Source organism: Ursus americanus, chromosome 10 (assembly GCF_024610735.1).
Source record: "Ursus americanus isolate L20-20 chromosome 10, mUrsAme1.1.p, whole genome shotgun sequence".
Classification (NCBI taxonomy): Eukaryota; Metazoa; Chordata; class Mammalia; order Carnivora; family Ursidae; genus Ursus; species Ursus americanus.
In genome coordinates, this window is record NC_142136.1 from 51677734 (window position 1) to 51700671 (window position 22938).

The 22938-nt window shown below is 41.1% G+C and overlaps 1 protein-coding gene across 2 annotated transcripts in view; it reads left to right on the top strand.

Moving 5' to 3' along the window:
* DNAJC15 (DnaJ heat shock protein family (Hsp40) member C15) overlaps window positions 1-9675 on the top strand; it is an 86922-nt gene extending 77247 nt beyond the window's left edge. The window contains exons 6-7 of one of the 2 annotated variants that reach the window (XR_015725944.1): window positions 2719-2919; window positions 7216-9675. Coding sequence is in view for 1 of the 2 variants with exons in the window: in XM_045810920.2 (XP_045666876.2) it covers window positions 2719-2789 (71 nt within the window). In the remaining variant the exon portion in view is untranslated. Of the gene's footprint in view, window positions 1-2718; window positions 2953-7215 lie in introns of those variants that run through there. The other variant, XM_045810920.2, reaches the window with a different exon arrangement.
* The last annotated feature ends 13263 nt before the right edge of the window (window positions 9676-22938 follow it).

The window sequence follows — 22938 nt, forward strand, 5'->3', positions numbered from 1 at the left end:
GAGGCCAATGTGGGGCTCGATCTCACAACCCTGAGATCATGACCTGAGCTGAAATCAAGACTGACTGAGCCACCCAGGCATCCCTAGATATGTCTATTCTAACATTTCATATAAGTAGAATTGTATAGTATGTACTATTTTGTATCTAATTTCTGTGAAGGATATAAATAATGCAGAATGTTGGGCTCATCACAGTGCATTTTCCTTATCTCTAGGATCTTGGCCCTCAAGATCTGACTGACTTGGTAGAACTCCAGTGCTTTCATACTAATGTGTTTGTATTTTATTTAGCTTTTCTAGTTGGTGTCAGTGGGATGGTTGATCTAAAACAATAGTTTTATGGTAGCCAAAGGCAAAAGAGCTCTGGCAGTGTTTAGTGAAGTGTTTAATGCGATGGAGATGGTATAGAGATCAAGTGTAAGGGTGAGTGTTCTAACTAAATGGAATTCAGATTACTCTTCCAAGAAATTTGATTAGGATTGAAAGATCCAAAAGTAGATTGTGTCCATTAAATATAGGTTACATATCCTACATTTGTTATATCAGTCAAGATTCAGTGCCAGGAACTGGATGTTCTAAACAGGAAAGCATTGAATACAATGAATTAGTGGTTACAGATTGTTGGAAGGTCTAAAGGAGTAAATTCTAGACTTGGCCTACAAAAATGGCTCCCCAAATAATGATAGAGCTGCTCTGTCAGGGAAGCTACTACAACATAGACTGTCGCTGGAACTGTACAAGAAGCACAGTTGCTGCCACTACTATACCACGATCTCACTGGCTAGCAACAATAACAAAGAGGGCCAGCAAGAAAGCCTTTCTATCACTTGGGCCTTCCAAATCTCACAAGATTGTCCCTCACTGATAGATCCTAATTTGAATCAAACACTACTTGAAGAGGATACAGTAGTTGTAGCTTTCCAAGTTTTAGGTAGACAGAATGAGGGTAGAATGAGAGCCGGACCAAAGTTTCTACCATGCATATAAATCGAAAGTCCAGTGTTCCTCTAACTTAAAGAGGGTGAGTGGTAATTCAACAGTATTCTAAATAAATTGTCAGTTCTTTTTCTCTAACTTTGCCATCAATAAATGTAATGTTTAATGCAGCTTTTAACTTAAGTGCTTTTGTTTTTTTTTCTGTCTGCTAAATAAGTATATTATGGCCTATAATTTAAATATCCAGAGTGCATATCAATCAATTACAGGTTATATTTGAGTTCAAATAATATTTTAATATTTGTTGAGGACATACAAAATACCTGGCATTACCTTGATAACTAAACATTCAGACATCTTACCAAGATTGACATTACCTAATTCCAAGATGATTTTCAAAGGTAATCATGAAATCAATTTATTTCATGACCAAGTCCATATGGAAACTTTCATCAGCTTCATTTGTAATTCTTACTGTATATTCAAGGACACACCATGATATATTCCATAAGTGTTCATAGCAATTCAGATCTTGATATGGAAACGTCAGTAGTATCCTCAAGGGCAAAAAGCTAAATATAGCTTCTCCGGCATTGCCCTTTCTACTACAACACCATGTTAGTTGATCTGTTTCCCTGCTTGTTTCTTCCTATATAAAATGGGTGGTATGATATTAATAGAAGGTTTGGGTATGGTCTGGACAATTTACACACCAATGCTACCTAGATGTGTTTTGGTTTGTTGTAAGCTACTGAGGTCTTAGGAGATTTTCAAAAGCCATAGATGGTTTGTACTCAAGGGAAGAATAAAACAATAAAAACAAACACAAAGAGACTGGTGAACCGTAGTATGATTATTAGCTCAAGTGTTAAGCAGTGAAAATGTTCAGGACTGGAAGTTAGAAGGCATATAATGCTTAAATAGCTTTAATGTGACTGTTTGGGGCTAATATTTTTGTATGTCAGATTCTGTTTGTGATTTATAATGATTCTGAATTTGAAATTCAGCTCAATTTCCTTCCCTCTTGCTGTTTGTGTTAGAAAGAATTCATTGCAAAGAATTCTAAAAAAAGAACTGATATAATTTTATTTTAGGGCACAGTGAATCTAAGACTACTCCATAAGTATTCTAATTAGTATCATTTCAGAGAACAGGGAGCATTCCTTTAATGTTATTTTTATTATCATCATTTATTCATTCACCTGTTTTAATAAATACGATTTTTAGAACTGGAGAGTACATAGTTGCATTTTCTAACATTTTGTGTGTGCGTGTGTGTGTGTGTGTGTGTGTGTGTGTAAATGTAAGGTTTGATGTGACTCTGAAAGGTCCTTTGGATTGCTTTACCTCCTTCAGAAAGATACCCTCCTTCATAGTTGAATATTCTTCCCTTTATAGAAAAAAAGTTTTGGAGTGAGACCATTATTTTATTTACCTAACCATCCACTTAATTTCAGAAAATTCTCTGATCAAATATTTGAATGGCAATGTCTGACCAGTGAAATGTTTGAGTGTTTTTCAAATTATTCCTGATCATAGCTTTCTTTCATTATTTTTCTCAGAGGTTATCTTTGATTGTTGGGTATCTGTAGTGCTTCACTAAACAAATTTAATTTATGATGTTGTGATTTCTACTTAGCTTATAAAATAATTTGTCAAGAGGATGAATGTGTGGGAAAATATCAGAGAATTCTAATTGAGTGTTTTTCTTTATTTGAGACTTTAAAAAATGTCAATAATGAAATGTGTTTTAATCCATTTATTTTTTCTTTGTCCTCTCAGGTGGATCTCCTTACTTAGCAACCAAAATAAATGAAGCAAAAGACTTGCTTGAAGCAACCACCAAACATTGATGCTTAAGAATCATTCTGAAGGAAAAGAAGGGGGAATATAAAAACAAAAAAGTCCTGCAAATTAATCTAAACCACGGTGTTCATAATTTTCATACGTGCACTGACCACAATCATTTATTCCACTATTAAGGTATATAATAATAAAAGATTAACAGTCTATCTTTTATTATCTTTTTTTTAAAGATTTTATTTATTTGAGAGAAAGAGAGCACAAGCAGGGGGAGCGGCAGGCAGAGGCAGAGGGAGAAGCAGGCTCCTCACTGAGCAGGGAGCCTGATGCGGGGCTCAATCCCAGGGCCCTGAGATCGTGACCTGAGCTGAAGGCAGATGCTTAACCAACTGAGCCACCCAGACGCCCCTATTTTTTTATTATCTTTTAAGGGAACACCTTAAAATTCTATAACTGATCTTCTTTCCTTATTTTCTTCCTTTCTCTGTGATAGTCATACATTTTAAGTTTTTTTGTTCCATTAGTCCTAAGTTCCCCCAGCTCCCTGCCCTCACTCAAGTATCATCATCAGTAATGTGGGAATTATGAGCAATAAGTAGAAATTTTCTTACTGCTGGTATTTATATTCACATTGTCCCTTGTTTCCTTAGAGGACTTTAGTACTCTGCCTATGTAAGGTTTTGAGATCAAATGCTGACTGGCATCCCATGAGAAAATTATTAGAAACTCAATCAAATTTACTAAATGGTGTTTTGTAAAATAGTGGTTAGGACTTGTTAAAGAACTGTGTTCTTTGCGAGACCCTATAACTGAAGCATGAGAACTTGGAGAGCTACTAAAATGATTAAAGATTTGCAAAATGAGCCCTGTGAGGAAAGGCTGAAAAAGAGTTAGGAGAATTCTGAGGAATTTGTCTTTAATTATAGCCCTCTAGTACTGTATATTTATTCAATTATTCATTCTGCAAATATTTATTGACCACCTATAATGTGTAAGGCACTGTAGTGGGTCCTTTGAGAGTTACAGGTGTGAACCAACCATGGATCGTGACCCCAAAGAAGTTACATTTAGAGAAAAGATAAATCACACTATTAGAGAGGTATAGGTGATAGGCTAAAGAAGTTCAAAGAAGACAAGAATATTTTAAACTGAGAGTATAAAGGAGGAGCTTCATAGAATAAGTGGCACGAGAGCTGGGCTTTAAATACAATTAATAAGAGATATACCATATGATTGGTGAGTCAGTGTTGTTTCCCCTGAGATCAGTCACAATTAGCAGAAATAGGATTTATTAATGTGATTAGAGTACAGAGTTTCTCAAAACCAGTGGATGGACACATGATCTTGAAGGACCAGCCCTTTAATTTACATGCATGAAATTATTATCTGGTTATCATCACTTTACTATCCCAAAGGTGAGAAAACAGATTCAGATACACGGTACTGGCATTATTTTCCAGTACTCCTTTACAAATCCTGGGTCATCCCAGGTAAACTGAACCACTATATTTCATCTTTCTTAAAATACTTTTCGAATACTGTGGAGGAGCCACTTCATGGGGCTGGCAAGTCAGTACAGGCTTTGGCTGGGTGGTTCACCAGGGCGGTCAGCCAGGAGCCTCAGTTGCTCTCTACATAGGCTTCTCCATGGGGCTATAGAAAGAAGCATCATTACACTATGGCGGCTGTGTTACAAGGGAAAGTGAAGAGACAGGAAGTGGAAGCTGCAAACTCAAGCTGGGTTTTGGCAGTGGTTCTGCTGGCACGGAGGCTGCCTAGACTCAAAGGGAGAGGATATAGAGGATCGTGAAAGAATTAGTGGCCGTTTTTAATATGTAGCAGGGTTTAGATTTCTCCCCCCCCCCTTACTCAAATCAGTTAAGGCATTGCTTTAAAATTTTTGTCAGGAGTGTAGAATTCAAGTAAACTAGAATAGTTTCGGATGACACAAGTACTACTCTAGGTAGACATTAATTCAGTAGTCATTCTGTAAATGACGTTGTATTTATGAGATTGGATTTTAAAAGCTACCCACCCTCAACTCATTATGTATAAAAAGCTTATTTGAATGGTTACCTATCCTCAGTAAAGATGGCTTTTACATAGTTGCTGTCATTGCATATTCTTCTTAATTAAGTTCTTTGTTGATATTGCAGTTTCTTTTTATTCTTACAACTTAGATGCAATCTGAGAAAGCAGGAAAGACCTTTTAAAAATAAAACAATTACTTCCCAGATTTCAGAGAAAGTGTAAGTCAAATGGACAGTTAATTAAAGGGACCACAGAATGCCATTTAGACCATAGTTGATGGCGCCAATCTCCAGCATCAAGTCAAGAGTGGAGAGAAGTTAAGTAAGGAAAAAGCTATGGTGATTGTGGAAGACATTGTTTTATTCAGTCTTCAAACCATTCCCTTTATTTGGTTTGAAATTCATTTTAGTAATTCAGCTAATAGTAAATACTATGTCAGGCAGTAAAGATATAAAATAAGTACATTCTTAAAATGTGTACTATGCTAAAACTAAATAGAAAAAAAAAACAGATTCTTAAATATAGAAAACTTTTTTTCCCTGATACTTTTGAATTAAGAAATACTGAATTTTATTTTATTTTATTTATTTTTTATTTTTATTTTTTTAAATATTTTATTTATTTATTTGATAAAGAGAGACAGCCAGCGAGAGAGGGAACACAAGCAGGGGGAGTGGGAGAGGAAGAAGCAGGCTCCTAGTGGAGAAGCCTGATGTGGGGCTCGATCCCAGAACACTGGGATCACGCCCTGAGCCAAAGGCAGACGCTTAATGACTGTGCCATCCAGGCGCCCCAGGAAATACTGAATTTTATTACTGGGTATGCTTGTGATTGCCTGGCATGGTCACTAGAAATACTGTATTTTATCCAAGGACAGAAATCCTTTGGTTGTCATGGAGAATCTTGAATACAAAAAAGAGACTTTAATGACGTATCTTCAGCACATTTGGCAATTAGCTTAAGGTAGTTTACTGACCTTTGTGGGAGGAGATGAGTCAGGTAGGCCCTTAATGTCAAAAATACTGAAGTTTCTCTGACTCAGCTCACTTAAGATGAGCTACAGAGGGTGCAGTGCAAGGCTAAATATTCAAGTAGGCCAGCTCATTTTGCACATTGGGAACCATACCATCCACAGGCACTCAGCTCTTTGCCCACAGTCACCTCCTTAAAGGCCACTGGCTCCAAGGAGGATTTGATGGCAGTGAGGGAATGTGTCAGCAGTGCGCCTCCCTCCTAACAGAAAGGCAACTCAAAGAGCATATCCCATTAACACTAGATCAGTATCATCTACTTGTCAAAAGCATTCCATGAATTATGGGCCAAATTTTATTTATGGTAGAGTTAGACACATTAGAAAATTAGAATTTTAATTTATTAGCTGGAAAAGTTGAGAAGTTCTCTGGACTCATTTTTTAGGTAGAATCTAAGTGATCTGGATCATTGCCCACCAGTGAAATTGCTGGGCATGGTAGACAAAGAAAATGTTCCTTCTAATGATTTTTATGAGCTGAGTAGCTATTGTTCCCAGCTGAGTGCTCTTTTCCTTTTTTTATTGTTGCTGAGCTGAAGAATTTATGAAAAGCTTTTTTTTTTTTTATTAAAAACCCTGCTCAATTGAAATGCAAGTTCATTAAGTACTATTCATTTCTCTTCCTGCCATAATAACCCTTTCCCCCTCTGCTCAATTCAATAGTGCCTAGCAGCACTGGTCAACATTTTAAATCTGAACAGACTATAATATAGATATAGATATGCATCTCCAACATCAAGAGAGAGTTTTATTTCACATGGGCAGAATATGATCACTCAGGCTAGATGTTAGCTATAAATTTCACAGAAGTACCTCAACTTAGAAGGGTAAGATGCCCCTGGAAAGTTAAATCAACAGTGGGAAACTTAATTCATTTTGACAAGATGAAAATCACATTGAAATACTAGTTCAATATTGACATCTAAGCTGTAGTGATAAAGACTAAGAAATTAGAATCAGCTCATGATCATAAGTCCAAGAGATTTTATTAGTAATAGCTAAAACTTGTTGAGCACCTTGTGCCAAGCGTCCTACCTACATTGTCTCTTTTAATTTTCACAGTAACCCTAAGAGATAGGTACAATTTATATCCCCATTTTACAGATGAAGAAAGAAAGGTAAGGTCAGAGGAGTTCAGGAGCTTTGCCAAAACTATATAGTTAATAAGCAGTGGAACTAGGATCCAAATCCAGTTTGGCCTGACTCTGAAGCACATACTCTGTACCTTTCCATTATATTGCACTAGTTCTACACGTACGGGAATCATTGTAAAATGAAGGGGCTTACATGGCCCTGTACTCATTCTTTGATAACCTTGACCATCAGGTTATAGATTGTCAGATGTTTATGGAAGGGTCATGTCACTTGGCACTATGAACAAGGAGTGCCTAATGTCTTGAATTCTGCCCTGGCAGCTCGTGATGCCCATCCAGCCGCACATAGTGAAAGTACACTTGCGGAGTTTAGCAGTGTGCGTTTCTCTGACTTGAGTGGGGGTCTGTGAAACTTGGAAGAGATTTTATGTGAAACTTTCATGGGCAAAAGCTTCCTAGGAAAACGTCTAGAGCAAAGTTCAGAAGATGGCTCGTGAAACTGAAGCAGCAGACCTTGGGAGAGAAATGAAGAAATTGATCAATATAATGAAGATGAGAATAAGAAGGCTGACTTTATTGAAAGGAACAGAGAGATAGTGAAAATAGGTCAACAAGAGAGACAACTGAACCAAGAAGAGATCACTTACAGCATTTGAAAGAGAATTGCCAGTGCTCAGTAGAATTTTCCAAAATCGCTTTCCAATATTCCCAACTGCAGACTGGGTTATTTGTTCATGCCATGCTTTTATGCCAAATTCCAGCATTACATTTTGCACAGTTAAAGCCTTGTCTATTAGAACCCATAGATCTTTAGTCGCCAATCTAAGAATGTGGCTTAAGATTATCACTTAATTTTCTATGCTCTCAGCTGCTCTAATCAAACGGTGAAAAGATTTCTAACTTCAGAGATTTAGAACTCTGCATGACTGTAATATTCATAGCAGATTTGTGGGTTCCTTGAATGTTAGATACACCAATATTCACAAATAAGTGCATTCCAAAGCCAGCTCCATGATTTTTCCATCTGTCTGTTCTTAGATTACCGTGGCCTTTGCTCTTTCCTTCTGTAAATGTGGATAATCAAGAGTTGACTTTAGAAGTATTTACATCTTGGCTTCTATGCCTCTGGAGTGGAATGAAATTATCTAATAATGTTTGTCCTGTGGTGGTGAGATGTCAGACGATATCTGCATAGTCTGCATCTCTCACACTGTCCTGGAATGTTGTAGGGCGCAGTGCCGCAGGGAGAGCAGCGTGGACACACAGAAATGCAGCCCTCCCTAATTAGCCCCACTCAGATCTGATTGTATGCTTTGTTCCTTAGCTTCTTGGTACTTAAGTATTCAGTCCGCATTTTATTCTACTCTATTTTACATTTATACACTATATAAATTTTTTCCCCTTGCAAACAGGTTTTTTTAACCCAATATGTAAAAATTATATACATACATACATATATACTATTGTGTTTGTTTTGCTTTAACATTGTAAAGGTAAACTGTAAGATACTTTTATCTGTCTCATTTTCCCAACACAGTTAAAATTAAATCTCACTTGCTAAAATTGAATTTACACTAATTTTTTTTCTGTCATACAGCTCTTAAAGAAAAGACACTGATCTTACGTGTTATGTAACTTATTTTACACTGTGAGCTCTCATGCGGGCACTGCTTTTCTTTCTTTTATACCTCTGTTTCAGGAGATGCTCGGCCCAGTTGCCCCTCAGGACGCAGTATTGATTGGTTCACTTCTAAGGGTAACTATCAGAAACGAAAATTGTAGACATGTGGATTTTCTTAGAAGCCATTGGTGAAACTTGGATTTTTACCCTTCATACCAAAATAAGCAAGGGGAAAAAATAGAAATCATTCCAATAATCCTTTAAAATTGATTTTTGTATTTATCTTGTAATGCAAATACCAAAGAAAGTATTTCCTTGGTTTACTTCTTTCTTGCCTCAGGTGTACCCATAACAGTTTTTGGCCTGCAGCACTTTTTGACAGCATAAAGAATTCTAAACGTAGTTAGCCCTGGAATGTATTGCCGAGTATGTCTGCACAAATGCCTGGATCCCATACTTAGTGTAAGTGAAGGATAGGCTACTGTTCTAGCAGGAGGGGAGTACAGAGAGGTGTGCCCTCTGTTTCTCCTCTCTCGCCTTTCATTGTCTGGCCGCCCCTACACAGACACCACGCCGCATAAAGTGGTCACATCGTAATTATCTCCCAAGGCCAGCTGGACCGTGGGTACAGTGCACACCGCAGTCGCTTACCTGGCCTGGGACGGTCTCATGTTGTCATGAGGCACCATCCTATGATCTGTTTGAAGAACCGAAAGAGGAGGGAGGACTGACGGTGTTGGGCTAACATAACATAAAGGGTGTGTCTATCATAAAATACAAGCTTGAGTTTTGTTTTGTCGGGGGAGGAATATGTTTTCCACAGCAGCCTGGTGAATTAAGAGCAATAGAGTCATACGGTGAACGTGTTATATTTGACTCTTGATAGGATTTATGTATGGAACATCAATTTTCCGTACAGACATAATTGAGTACATGTTACCATGATATGAAAACCGCAAGAATACATATGGTTGTGTAGGATGTTAAATTTTAAGAAATGTAACAAAGAGGAAAATCAGACCTAAAAACAACGCAACTGATGAAATGATTAACTTAAGTTTTTGCTCAAGATATATGTGAAGTACATATATTCCATGTAGAAATACAAAGACAAATAAATTGTTTTCATGTGTTACCATCTTCCTTTTTGGATTGAATTTTTTAACAGCGCAAGAATGCCTACCGGGCAGTTGCTCGGGTCTGGGGGATGGTGGATGGCTCAGGGACACCGATGGGCAACAGCTTCTGCCCTCAGGGCTCCGAGTAGAGTATCTGGTGTCAGGAGGGCCTCTCGTCCTCCTCAGTAATCAAGGAAATCATGTGTTTTCCCCCCGAAGCCAGGCTGAAAGTTACTCCCGGGGACAGAAGAAGAATTTGGCTGACCAGTTTGTCACCAGCCTGAAAGAACCATGTAGGAGCCACACACGCGTCATTAGTGGAGATCAGCAGCAGGTCAGGCAGGCATTGTTAGGGCCTCCTTCGTGGCTGGTGGTGGAAGTACTGTGGTATAATGTGACTTTAGGGGACAATTTGATCGACCAAAAGAGGTTTAAAGATTTTTAGTGTTGGGGTTACAAGGGTCCCGACTTTCTGGATCCAATGAGGAAATGCATAGCAGTTGACTGCTTAACTTCAGGTTTTGTGTTCCCCTTCCAAACCCCAACAAGCAAGCATTTCTCCTTAGTAAGGCGGCCTAGCCTGAGGCCGAGCTTTTGGTGTTTGCTCTGGGAGTTGGAAGTCCACGATGTGGCAGCTGGAGTTTTTCTTTGTCTTAATAAGCCCACCTGCCCTTGTCCTCTCCTACTCTTGGCCTCTTTTTCACATTCACACTGGCCACACCTGCATCAGGCTGGGAGAGACTCCACAGCATCAGGGCGCTGGGCGTGATTCCTGCTGGGCCATCGTGAGCTCTGGGCCCACAGCCCAGCACCCCAACCTGCCTCGCTGTGTTTGCTCCTGGGAGTACCATCCACCTACCCGCCCACAGAGTGAGACGGTGAGACTAATGAGAAAAGAGTGGGAAATAATGAAGTAATGAGAACTGCACCGAATGTTCTGGACACCTTGAAGAGAGGTGTTTGATCAAGGCATTAATAATATTTTTGCAAGGAACGGCAGCATTGATTTTTTTCATCTGAGAACCATTCTGCATGTGTACAGAGTTGGAATGTTGAACCTTCGTCTTGTAAATGGGTGAAATGGCTCCCCACAGCCTGATAGCACAGACTTTGAAGTTGGTATTCCTTATTTCCAGCTCCACGCATGAATCTTTGCTCCATTTTGGGGGCAAAGGGAGCTGGGAGATAATACTGCATTATTTGAAGTTTTCTACTTGGAGCTCAGTGTATGAGTTAGCCAATGTCGAGCACATACTCCATCGTGCAGAGGATGCTCTGTATAGGCTCTATGCTGCAAACTTAGCACAACGATGGATTTAAAATTTTCCTTTGCAACGCAGCCAATCAGGTGTCCGACTATACCTTGAAGCCAATTAGTATTTTTCACAGAGCCAGGTGCAAAGCTGCCAGGTAACATCTGTAAGTGACTTGCATTGCTCTAATGGGATCTGCATATGTTCAGCCCTACATGAAGATGTTTTTCACTTGACACAGAGTCATCTTTGGTCTTGTTCTCCACCCACTCCATTAAGCAGACACACCTACACACGTTACCGATTTGATTTGCTTTCAGAGGACGATGGTGCCTAGAGTTCTCTTCCTGATGCTAATATTTATGCAGATGCCTCTTGGAAAACTACCCATCCAAAGTGCTTTCAGAGGGGAGGGAACAACAAATCCTTATGTTATTGTCAGGGCATTTTTCTGATAATCCTGCATATCTAATCTAAATTGTCCAATAAGGATTTATTTGAGGATCTTGTGTTTTCCTTTTTTAACAATATGTTTCAAGATGGCACTTTTCCTCAAAGGAAGAACACACCTGAGTTCCTGTAACTTTGAGGACTGAACACGTGGGTTCTAATCCCCTGGCCCTGCAGCTAGTAAGCTGTGTGACTCTGGGCAGGACGCAGCATCTTCTGAGCCACTTGAATTAGCTGTTTTCCAAGAGGCAAGCAGTCTGTAGAAGAAACACTTGTTCCCAAGTCACATAGACTTAAGTTTAAATGTCTGATCCAACTTCGGTTAGCAGAGTGATCTTGTGGAAGTTTTGTAGCCTCTCTGGGTTTCCTGACCCACAAAATGGGTATAATAATATGTACATCAGAAGGTCATTTTAGGAGTTTAGTGATTTCAGATAGGGCTTTGCCTGCTCATTAGTGCCTGTACACGGTAGCTTCTCCACAAATGTTCGTTTTTACTGCTTGTCTCTCTGGCTTTACTGGTTTTTTTAATTTCAAGTACTGCACAACTATAACAACAATTAAAGGATTTTTAAAAGAATGAATAACAAATTACCAATAATTCCAACATCCTAACATCAACCATTTTCTTTTTTTCCGGGGCCCCTCTCTGTGCATCTTAATAGAGATCTTGGGAATTTATCTTACAGAAAATGCCTGTGGACAAATTACAGATCTCTAGATTGGAAATCAAACTATAATATTTTACAATGACCATTGTAATAAAATTAGAATGTTTTTACTAAAATGAATAACTGATTATCGATACTAGTGATTAAATAAGAATATTTGTTCTTATTTATTTAACAGCTGAAAAATCGATCCAAGAGAATTTAGAGAAAGAACAGTCCTTTGGCCAGCTTTACGGCAAAGCAAGGTATGACAACTGTCAATTATCGAGTGCCTGAACTTTGTGCCAGACATTTTTTATATACATGATGTCTTTACTCCTCAAAACAACCCAGTTAGCTAGGTATTTTTATGCCATTTCATCCACAAAGAGGGGGGTTCAAGAGCTTTAACACCTTGCTCTGAATCCCAATTAGGAAGGAGTGGAGTTGGCTCTGCTCCCAGGTCCACTAACCCTGACGTCCGCTCTCTTTCCCTTATCCTGATGCCTCCCGGGGTGTGTTCTCAGCCAAGTACAAAACTGCCCGGAAGATTTTTAGCCTAAGTTCCTGAAAACTTCACTCCTGGCTTAGAGTGGATGCTGGGGATTTTATGAAGTCTCCTCGGGTGGTCATTCATTCCAACATGATCACAGTCCAAGGACCTCCCTACCTCTGAAGACATTTGTCACTTGTCATGTTGCATTCAGGATGCCAGAGGAGGCATCCAGTGAAGTGAACGGAGGCCCTTCTGTGACAAATAGACTTACGAAGCTGGAGTTGGAGCTGGAAAAGACCTTGCAGATCTGCAAGTCTCCTTCAGGCACTGTCTGATGGATTTCCAGATCCGCAGCATTTTCTAAGCATTTGATCACAGCAAAGAGGATAAGCACTGCGAGTTAAAAGGGATAGCATCAGGCCTGAGGGCAAAAGAGAATGTTACCTCTTTTATGTCCCCTCCATTGGGAAATGGCAAGCTTCCAAGAACCCAGGCTTTGGAGACAGACTAATGTGGGTTTAAATTCTGGCTCATACACTTGCTTGTTGTGGCTTTAGACAAGTTACTTAACTACTTTTTTTTTTTTTTAAGATGTGGGTCTATATTTATTTTTAAAGAATTATTTCTTTTACAGTAAAAATGGGTCACAAATTACTGCTTTGCTAGACGTAGTAACAATTATATCACTCTTGTTGACTGGTTCTTATTTATTTATTTAAAAAATTTTAATTCCAGTGTAGTTAACATACAGTGTTATATTAGTTTCAGGTGTACAATATATAGTGATTCAACAATTTTATACATTACTTAGTGTTCATTGTGATAAGAAGTTACTTAACTTCTATGAGCCCTCAGTTTCCTTATCTGAAAAATGGGGATCATATCACCTCACTTCAGAGAATTGTCGTGAGGATGAAATAAAGTGATATGAGTCAAATATCGGACATGGTGCCTGGTGCACAGCCAGCATTTCCTAACTGTGCACGTGATTGATTTCCTTTCATGAAGCCAGGGCTTCTCTACTTTGCCTATTCCTTGGAATCACCTGTGTAGCTTTTACAAGTCTTAATGTCCAGGCAGTGCCCCAGACTGTCAGAGTTTCTGGGGTGGGAGCCAGGCAACAGTTTTTTTCAAAGCCCCTCTGGTATGTCCCTGTCCAGCCAAGGTTGGGCATCCCGGGACTGGATACAGTGTGAGTGACCCAGCAGGTGCACAGTGCTGAGCCTGTCTGCATGGGCTCTGCGGGAGCACAGTGGACCAGGCATCGGGGACTGAGGGCCACAGGGCTGTGTGGGAGGGACTCTCAGCTCTCCCTTGGAGCTGTGGGCAGAGCTGTCCCCAGGGCCTGGCCGAGGTTAATCACCCTGGGGCTGCTCCTTCCTCCGCAGCATTTTTATCCAAGTGAAACCAGCTTAAAATGGAATTTGAGGGCATCCTGGGAAAGAACCATGGCCAAAGCAGACCGCTGAAGGGGAGATGGCATACAAAGGGGGAGAAGAGGCAGCAGAAGGAGACAGTGAGAGCGAGCCTGTATCTATGGGTCCTGACCATGAAGGCACTCTGACTTTCAGTGCGAGGTGCCCAGAGTTACCCTCTCTTTCTCCCTCCTGAGTCAAGGACCCATAGACTCATTACTTTGAATGAGGTCTCCCCGAATCATTATTGGGAAGTGCAGTGTGGTCGGTCCCAGGACCAGCGGGATCACCCGGGAGCCAGTGAGAAATACAGTATCTCAGACCCCCACCCCTCCGCCAGCCTCCTGACCAGAATCCTTAAGGATGGGGCCTAGGACTATGCATTTGAACAAGGTTCCCAAGTGAACCTTGCTCATTAAAGATTGAGAAGCACTGCTATAGTGAAAATAGAACAAGTTTTAGAGGTGAGCGGTGCTTCTGAGTTTGAACCCTGGCTCTTTCACTTACTGTGTGATCTTGGAAAAGTTAACTTCTCTGAACTCTGGTTTCCCCTTCTGAAAACTGGGGATAAAAACATTTACCTTAATAACAGACTGCCAAGGGAATTGTGGATGGAATCCAGGGGGTCTATGGACTTGGATGGGAATGAAAGCGTTTTCATTCTCACTAATCACTAACTGAGATTTAGCATGCTGTTTAGTTATGAACGTCGGCAACAACTCATGGTATTTTAGCAACCTGTGACTTTGTCAGTAGTGGAAGTCACAGAAGTTTGCATATCGTGTTACACTTGTTGCAGAAATCTACATCCATTTGTATTCATCTACTTTCAAAATTACAGTTTTAGACTTGCTGTTAGATCTCGACATTTAATGCATTAATAATGAGGCACGTTACTCCATCATAAAGGTTTTAAATCTTTATGAGAATTGTGTTTTCAACTAATTGGTTTTCTTTGTAATTTATTTATTTTTTTATGCGTGAATTTGAAAACTTTATTCTGAAAAGTGGTTCAGTGGCTCAGGGCACAAAGTCTAAGAAACCCCTCTCCTGCTTGCAAGTTGTGACGATTAAACGAGGGAATCCGATGTGTCTAACACTTAGCGGAAATACCAGTAACAGCACCCTGACTGTTCTCTTCAAAATCATCGTGCTTTGTCGTACACCTGGACCGTAGGATCTTCCAGTCTTTCCACATGCTGTGTCTAGTCAACAGTCCCTGTAGGCATCTTTCTGGTTAATTCTGGTTTTATGGAATGAAAGTTATTTCTTATTGAGTGTCTGCTCTGTGCCAGAGAGGTGAAGTAAGCTGTCTAGAATCATACTAGCCAGTGATGGGAAAGAAGGCATTCAGCCTTCACATTGCTATGTGTACTCCTACATCTAGATGTAGGGAAATAGATTAAGGGCTCCTACATCTATTCCTGGTTCGAGAAGGCAACAGAGGTGATATCAACTGGCTCACTGAACTCCTACAATTTCTTAGTTCTTGTACATTTAACAAACATTTATAGAAGAACGCATAGGGAGAAAGTTCCTTGACATTGGTCTTGGCGATGACCTTTTGGATTTGATACCAAAAGCAAAGGCAACAAAAGCAAAAATAAAGAAGTGGGACTACATCAACTAAAGAGCTTCTGCACAACAAAGGAAATCATCAACAAAATGAAAAGGCAACCTACCAAATGGGAGAAAATATTTGCAAAGCATGTATCAGATAAGATGTTAATGTCCCACATATATAAAGAACTAGTATAACTCAATTGCAAAAAAACCAATTTCATTAAATAATGGGCAGAGGATCTGAATAGACATTCTTCCAAAAAAGACATACAGATGGCCAAGAGGTTCATCAAGGAAATGCAAATCACATCACATCAAGCACATCAGAACCACAATGAGAGATACCTCACACCTGTTATAGAAAGGCTATTCTCAAAAGATAAGAGATAGCACGTATGGACGAGGATGTGAAAAAAGGAAATCCTTGTACACTGTGGGAGGGAGTGTAAATTAATGCAGCGAGGAAGGAAAACAATATGGAGGCTCCTCAAAAAATTTAAAAATAGAACTACCATATGATCCAGCAATCCCATTTCTGGATATGTATCCAAAGGAGATGAAATCAGGATATTGAAGAAATGTCTGCACTCTTGTGTTCAGGGCAGCATTATTCGCAAACCAAGAAACAGAAACAACCTTAGTGTCTACAACAGATGACTAAGAAGATGTGGTACATATATATAATGGAGTATCATTCAACTATGAGGAAGAAGGAAATCCTGCCATTTGCAACAGCACGGATGGACCTTGAGTCATTATGCTAAGTGAATAGTTCAGAAAAAGACAAATACTCTATGATCTCCCTTATATGTGGAATCTGAAAAGGCCAAACTCATAGAAACAGAGAGTGGAATGGTTGCCACAGACTGGGGCATGGGATAAATGGGGAGATGTTGGTCAAAGGGCATAATCTTTCAGTTATAAGATGCATAAGTTCTCGGGGTCCAAAGCACAGCATGATGACCATAGTCAACAATACCATATTATACACATGTAAGTTGCTGAGAGAGCAGATCTTAAATGTTCTTACCACAAAAATAAAAAATGAAAATTACATGAGGTGATAGAAATGTTAACTAAGCCTATTGTAATTATTTTGCAATGATTATATATGAGACCAAATTATCAGCTTGTATACCTTAAATGTATACAATGTTATATGTCAATCATATCTCAATAAAGCTGGAACAAAAACAAGATTTAAAGAAATAACAACAACAACAACAACAACAACAACAACAACAAAAACCCAGTAAGTCCAATTGGCTGTATCCATTTGTGATTATGTACCCATGTGCTTTATTTTTTGTTTGCTGATGTTTCATTACAGGGCTCCTGGGCTGGGGTTTGGGGGTTCTGGCCCCTGAGAGATTTTTATTTTGTTACAGACCCTTTGCAACAATAGTATATCTAGGCTTATGTAAACTGTCCTGGTTTACTGGACATAGACCATTTAGGGAGCACTGAGAAGCCTGGGGTTAGGAGGAAAAGGAAATAACATTTATTGAGTGCTCGGCACCGTGATTTTACATTCATTTCAATCTCTATTAGTGCACAAAAAGGTATTTACAAAAGAATTCTGCCCATTTCACAAACAAGAAAACTAAAGTCTAGAGAGGGTAAATGACTTTCCTGCATCTCCTAGCTAGCAAGAAGGGTCAGAGTTAGCATCCAGACTTTAGCGTGTCTACCTGACATCCAAGACAATCAAGGCCAGGCTCTTTAAAACACAGGTGTTGGGGTGCCTGGGTGGCTCAGTTGGTTAAGCGACTGCCTTTGGCTCGGGTCATGATCCCAGGGTCCTGGGATAGAGTCCCGCATCAGGCTCTCTGCTCAGTGGGGAGCCTGCTTCTCCCTCTTCTGCTCCCCCTGCTTGTACTCTCTCAATGTCAAATAAACAAATAAAATCTTTAAAAATAAATAAATAAATAAATCACAGGTGTTGCTTCCCACAGAAGGTGCTTCCTACCACCAATGGGCCCCTGCAGCCACACCAACCCCTTGTGTGAGACATTACTCTGTACCCTGCTTGAAGCCACCAAGATCACCAAGTTGTCAAAGAAAGGAGCCCTGGAGTCTCAGCAGAGTCTTTGAAACATTCCACTTTGATCTTGGTGCAGAGCTTGGGCTCACCCTGGACTCTCTGGGCCTCAGGCATGATGGTCATCAAGAACCACTTGACCCTGCTCCGTGTTTCACTCTACTGCGTCCCTGCCATTTTGCTCTGCTGATGAGAATGTTACATGGGGCAGAGCTGAAAGCTCTCCTGCAGCCCTAGGAGATTGCATCTATTTCTGTTTCCTTATCTGTGTGTTCTTTCATTCTATCAGACAAGGAAATTAAATAGGTCTGGCACCATTTGCTCTCCAGAAAGCTACTTTGGCTGCTAAATCTACCAAAAAGGGTGGATTTATTTGGGTGTTCCTTTCCGAAGTGAGTGAACAGGTCTTTTCAGAGCTGCCCGCAATTAGCCAAAAGGCCTGAGCTGCCGTGCCAGGCCCACCTGTCAAAAGGATGGCAGCCAAATGGGACAGATGGGATTGGAGCAAGGCCAACAGATAGCCTCTTAATTTAGCCTCAGAGTCCTTTCCCACTCTGTTCTGTGTGCCCCTGGAAATAGGAAATCCGTGGAAGGCAAGAACATGAGTCAGAGAAAACCATCCAGGAGTCTGTGCGTTAAAAACTCACCTCCAAACCGCAACAGTAATTCTTTAGGGGGAAAAAAAGCTGAAAACCAAAATTAAATATTGGTTTTGCTCATGCTTCCTGGAAGGCTCTCCCTTGCCTTGTCCTCTCTGTGAATAAATGTCTACCTCTCCATCCTTCAAAGGTCATCCCCTCTCAGGAGCTTTGCCCAGCACTGCCTCCTCTCCCCACCTCCCGAGGCAGAGCCCGCTGGTGCTTCTTTGTGCAGCCTTAGCATATTGAAACAACCTCTTGGCATAGTTGTGGGTTCATATTATTGTATATTTTTAATTTTGACATGCTCCAAGAGGGAAGTAAGGTGGATTGCAAATATACAATTGAAATGTAGGCATAGGGAAATAAAGGTTAAAAACATAAGAAATAATGAAGAATGAGGTTTATGCATAGAATACACATTCTGGGGTCTTCTACTCAGTCTTCAGGTGGGCCACAGCTTCAGCCCTAAGCTTTACAGCAGCCAACCCAACCCTTTGAGGAGTCATGAACAATGTCCTCAGCAACATCCTTAGAATGGATATTATACATTGCATGGGGCTGTGTTAGGAAGCATACCATACTGTCCACCTATGGCATCACATCTAAGTGCCCTTCAGGGTAAGCTATTCTGCACGGTGGCCCATTCAAGGAGATCTGGCTCTACGGTCTTTGGTTGGCCCGGCTAGATTCACAGACAGGCTTTACTGAATCAGAAGAACTGCTGGTCTTGCTGGCCTCACTGGAGATTTGGAGAAGGGTTATGCAGTGGTCATGAAGGATATTCATTCTCTTCATTACTGAGCATCGGAGCCCCTTCCTAGCTTTGTGGAATTCCCTGAGCTATCATAGATCCTCCCTACCATTGTAGGAGCTGAAAGTGGTAGCTACTTGCTCCACCAGCCTCCTTTGCAACTGGCTGGAGGGCAGGTGCTCCGGGCGGCACCGACTTGCCCCGGAGTTATGATGACGACATAGGTGCTGGCAGAGGCTGCAGAAGGATGACCTTTTGAGGGTAGCACTGGCACCCACCTTGACTGGTGGCACTCAGTGACTGATGTCAGCACTATCAGTAGTGGAGACTGTGACCTCGCCATTTGACTCAAACCACTGTCCTGGCTGCAGGACCCTGAACCTGGTTCCCCTGTCCTCCTGCTAATTCTGTGCACCTCTCAATATCCTTGTAATGAGTTTATTTTCTGCTAAAATCAGCCTGAGTTAGTTCCCGTCGCTTGCAAGAAAGAGCCTGTCTGATTCATGCAGCTCTTCTACTCTGCCTCCTGCTCCTTGCACACAGAGCAAAGGAAAGTCAGACGACTGAAAATCAGGGCTGTGTAAGAACATAAGGATACAATCCAGGTCTGCCCACAGAGAGTCCCTAGAAGCATGGATAGAAGAATTGAACAGATGAGGGGAGACTATTCCAGCGCTGACCCACCTGGAATCTCAAAGCCTAGAATCGTGCTGTCCAATATGTTAGCCATTAGCCACACGTGGCTGTTAAAATATGAATTTAGTTAAAATTAAATACAGTTAAAAATTTGTTTTCTCAGGTGCACTAGCCACATATCAGGTATAGTAGCCACCTACACCTAGTGGCTACCGTTTTGCACAGCAAAGGTATGGGATAATTTCATTATTGCAGGAAGTTCCATTGGACCATGCTGGCCTAGGACCTTGAGATTCCAGGTTGGGTGGCAGGACTACTGCCTTGTTTGGTCACTCCATCTTTCTGGTGATGGGGCTAGGAGTACAAAAGCAGTGGGGCAGCAGTTCTGAGCTTCAGTCCCAGTGGACCTCAAATCCATACCAGCTAGCAGGACCAGAAACACTGGGTGTGCCCTGTGAGAAATGGTGGAGGTATGGGGAACCCCGATTACCCTCCTGCATCTCTGTCTTGTTTATGTCCCATATATTGCTTGTTGTTGGCTGCCTCAGAGGGAAACAAAAGTAAAGTCAACTTTGAATCTAGTCCTCCCCATCATTCTCATGGTTCGAGGACCTGGGCTGGGCTCTGCAACCCAGGCAGGGACAGAGGCTGTCTCATGCAGAGATGTGTGTTGGCGGTGGGGGCTCTGTGCTTACCCAGGATCTGGCACAGTGCTTGGCAGATTGGAAGTACCCAGCAAGGGACCTGATGTAGGACAGTCAGGTAATTTTCATGCCACATATCTTTCCTTCGAGGGATAAGGGAGACAGTATAGTAATGATGACATGATGGTGTATGAAAAAAAAGGAGTTTAGGGTATAAGTTTGTTATAATTGGAATTATGGGAAAAATAGGTTGCATGTGTGAAGATGTTTGGCCTTATGGGATTTTTTTCTTTTGAAATTCCTTAAATATGATATATATATATATATATATATAAATCAGAATGGTTAAGAATAGGTTCAGACAGATGTGATCCCTTCTGTGAAATGAGAACAGTAATAGTGCCTACTCATTGCGTTGTATGAGGAATAAATGAGATAATGCATGAAAACATTTAGGACAGTCCTTAGCACATGATAAATGCTAAGTACAAGATGGCAGTTACTGTTATTTTGCTCTAGAATTCTGCAGGATAATAAAAGGTCCAGGATCCTTGGCATCCTTCTCACGTTATGGCTTTGGTCCCCTTTCTGGTGGGACAGGGCTGGGAAGGGGCTGAGCCTGGGGGTGGTTTCTGGATCCCGTCAGCCCCAGGCCTCTGCCCACAGGGCAGCTCTGCTAAGTCTCTGTTGCCCACTCCCTCCATGAGGATGCTGCCAACCTTCTCACACCGTTTTACACTTCTTGGTTTCAGCCTTGGAGGTTTAGAAGGATTTTGTTTTTAATTACAAAAGTCTGTCATTTTTGCAAATGATTTTGCCCTTTGCAGCAATTCCACCCAAAACAAACTCACTCTTCGGTTTTCTTTCCGCTGCCCTGTCTCCTCCCTTCTGTTCACATCCTGCGGCTATTAATGAGGGCTCAGTCAGCAACCCGGGAGGACGCAGAGAGCCGCCTCCTCCTCCCTCCCTCTCTCTCTGCCTATTTGTGTCTTTTTCTGTGCATCTGTTTCTGTCCGTCCTCCCTTGCCTGTCACTCTTCTGCTCTTTATGTCCCTGGAATCTTCAAACACCCTCTGGGGGCTGTGGTTTGGAATGCAGGTACTACTAATAAAAACCGTGCCCCCCTCAAGCTCCACCGCAGCCTCAGCAGACCTCTGTGGGAGGGGGAAGGTAGGGGGCAGGAAGGGGGCTGCCCATCAGAAAATGGATTCCTCTTTCCCAGGCAGGAGATCAAAATGCATCCCCCTTCTTATAGCTCTTTCTCCGAAAGAGAAGTTACTGTACGCGGGTTCCTGCCTGGAAAAACTTCTGGTTGAGAAAGTCCTGTCGCAAAACAAACTTTTAAATATCAAATGTATTGAAACAAAATCTTTGGGCTGTTTAACTGATATAGTCTACTTACAGACATGCAGAATTCTGTATCTTAACCCTTTCATAATCTATTTTTTGATATATTATCCCACTCTTTGTTTCTCAGGATAGCCTTTTTATAGTAGGAGAGGTGGTGTTATTTTTTTTAAGATTTGTTTATATGCTTTTGAGAGGGAGAGAGGGCAGAGAGAGAAGGAGAGAGAATCTCAAGCAGACTCCCCACTGAGTACAGAGCCTGCCAACCCCACCCCAGGGCTCAATCCCACCATCCTGAGATCATGACCTGAGCTGAAACCAAGAGTCAGACACTTAACTGACTGAGCCACCCAGGCGCCCCGAGGTGATATTATTATTATTGTCTCCATTTTTTAAGAGTGGGAACTGAGGGTCAGGGAGACACAATGATTTGCCCACAGTCACAAAGTTTCATTGTCCCAGGGCCCTTGTCCGCTAGGGACCTTGAGGCCCCCCACTCCCTTCCATGCCCCCAGCTCTTGACTCTATGGTTCCCACAAGAAATTCCAAGGAACTCAGACCCAACTTGCCCCAGACAGTCTGTGTGGCTTTGATGCATATGGTGTCCTCTATAAATCCTGGTCCAGGGCCGCATTTGCTGGCTGGGGCTCCTGGCTGAGCGCCGCTCAGAGATCTAATCACGTTCTCGGTTTTCGTCACCGCAGTGAATCTTACAGCAGAGCTATGACAGCCAAAGCAGAAACCCTGGTGACGGAAGTCGCTCTCGGAGGGTTTGGCGGAATAAATTACTCAAACACTCGGGTTTCTCTAAAAGCGATGAAACTTAATTTCTGGTATGATACTGGGATAAACAAAATGTAATCTACACCATTGTCCTAGCTCATCCAATTCGTATCTTCTTTTTCCATGTAAGTAATTGAAAAAAGAAATTACAGAGACCTTCTGGAGCATTATCTTATTTGGATCCGATTTTAACCAGAATGCCAAATATTTCATACTGTAGGCAACTGCATAGTTGCTGTAAATGCAAGGCGAACTTCAAGGTGAAGGAGCTCCCCTGTATGATGGCAAATGCAAATGTTTAAAGCTACTCAACAATTTTCCCCTTGCAGCTGCCCATTTTATCTCCTGCAAAACTAGTAATGATACAAGCAGTTGATTATGGTTTACAATAGCAATAAACCTCTCACAATTGGTTGTTTCCAAAATAAATAGCCATTCTGTTAAATGTTAAATAACAAGTCATAAACTGCTGAAAACAACCAATTTCTTGTGGATTATTGCCTGAATAAATTTCAGCAGGAACGGCAGATCATTAAGCCGTGAACACCACAGATCAAAACCATTGAAATTAAAAAAAAAAAAAAACCCAACCAACCAATCAATCAACTAATCCATGAAGAAGAACTCCCATTTTA